Source organism: Perkinsus marinus, assembly GCF_000006405.1.
Source record: "Perkinsus marinus ATCC 50983 genomic scaffold scf_1104296968648, whole genome shotgun sequence".
NCBI lineage: Eukaryota > Perkinsozoa > Perkinsida > Perkinsidae > Perkinsus > Perkinsus marinus.
This window is the reverse complement of record NW_003203093.1, coordinates 1-1,278: the sequence shown is the minus strand read 5'-3', so window position 1 is coordinate 1,278 and position 1,278 is coordinate 1. Positions and strand designations below refer to the sequence as shown.

General features: G+C 40.7%; 1 protein-coding gene across 1 annotated transcript in view; it reads left to right on the top strand.

The window, feature by feature from the left end:
* Pmar_PMAR008643 (aconitase, putative) overlaps positions 1–1,085 on the top strand; it is a gene marked incomplete at both ends in the record, with an annotated part of 1,359 nt that extends 274 nt beyond the window's left edge. Inside the window, 2 exons of the mRNA XM_002768330.1 lie at positions 206–289; positions 909–1,085. Of these exons, the coding sequence (XP_002768376.1) occupies positions 206–289; positions 909–1,085 (261 nt within the window). The remainder of the gene's footprint in view (positions 1–205; positions 290–908) is intronic.
* Positions 1,086–1,278: the final 193 nt, after the last annotated feature.

The window sequence follows — 1,278 nt, the reverse complement described above, 5'->3', positions numbered from 1 at the left end:
TATTGTATTGTGATTAGTATCTGAGGACAAGTAGTAATCTTGATTTTTGCAGGGAATAAAATTTTGCGTTTTTTTCTATGTTTTTTACCAGAAAAAAATTATATTGTGGCGAAATTATGTTTCAGGGTTTACTTTGATGTTTGTCACCAGAATTTTGTACCATGTCTAGGTAGCATTCTCATTGTGTCGTAGGCCCCATGATAAGGTAGCAGTATCGAGATTATCAGAGGACTTCACGATCGGACTCTCAACACCAACGACGTCATTTAAGGGCTTCAACGTTGATAAAGTAACAATAGTATTACCGTACACATGCACTGTTGGTTCTATTTAATGACTAGAGTAGAATGCGATATATATGGGAGAATGAGGGGACTGTATACAGAAGTGTTCATAACGATAGTGGTGGAAAATATGCACATGGTCAACTACATATGTTGGTGATGATGACAATATGAAAATTTTGATGAAGTTTTGGTTGGTTTCTGTACATTTCTGTCCTACTATAATGTAGCTTCGGAAACTCCTAGGATCAGCTGAGGAAAGCGATTACATATATTCCTCCAATACTGTAACAATAAATTTACCGCGAATGGGCACATTCCATGTTTCGCGAAAAACCTGGTACGGCGTACTGTTTTTTCCGAGTTTTCCGGAGTACGAAATTCACTGATGGTAGCTGTGGTGAACCCGAACGGATATGTAAGAACTGGAATGCTAAGCATCTAGTGCATCCTTAGAAAAAAAGAAACACTTCGGGGGAAGAAGTTTAGGATTGTAGACCTCTGGCATTTACCTTAGACGTGTTTTAAAGTTGAAACAATCCTCGTTGTAGTAGGAATTACGGTTGGTTGTTGCAGAGATTATTTATTGGAATAGTGAACGTGGGAAACTCTGGCTGTGTTCAGGCTGAGCAAACTAAGGTGAAGACGTTTTCATACAAGGGTAAGGAGTATTCACTTCAACATGGCTCGGTGGTTCTCGCTGCTATCACTTCCTGCACTAATACGTCTAACCCTGGGGTTATGCTAGGGGCGGGCCTGCTCGCGAGGAATGCCCGGGATAAGGGTCTAAAGGTAGGGTAGGTTTCTGTGTGGTATATCGCAATGGGGGGATATGCACATTGTCAACTACATGTGTTGGTGATGGCAATTTCAGGAAAATTCGGTCGCAGACTTCTATTGGAATTGTTGAGAGAACTTCTATAATTAGTAAGGATGATCCCGAGTTTAGCTGAGGAAAGAGAACATATAGTGCAACAGTGCAGTTTCACAACCC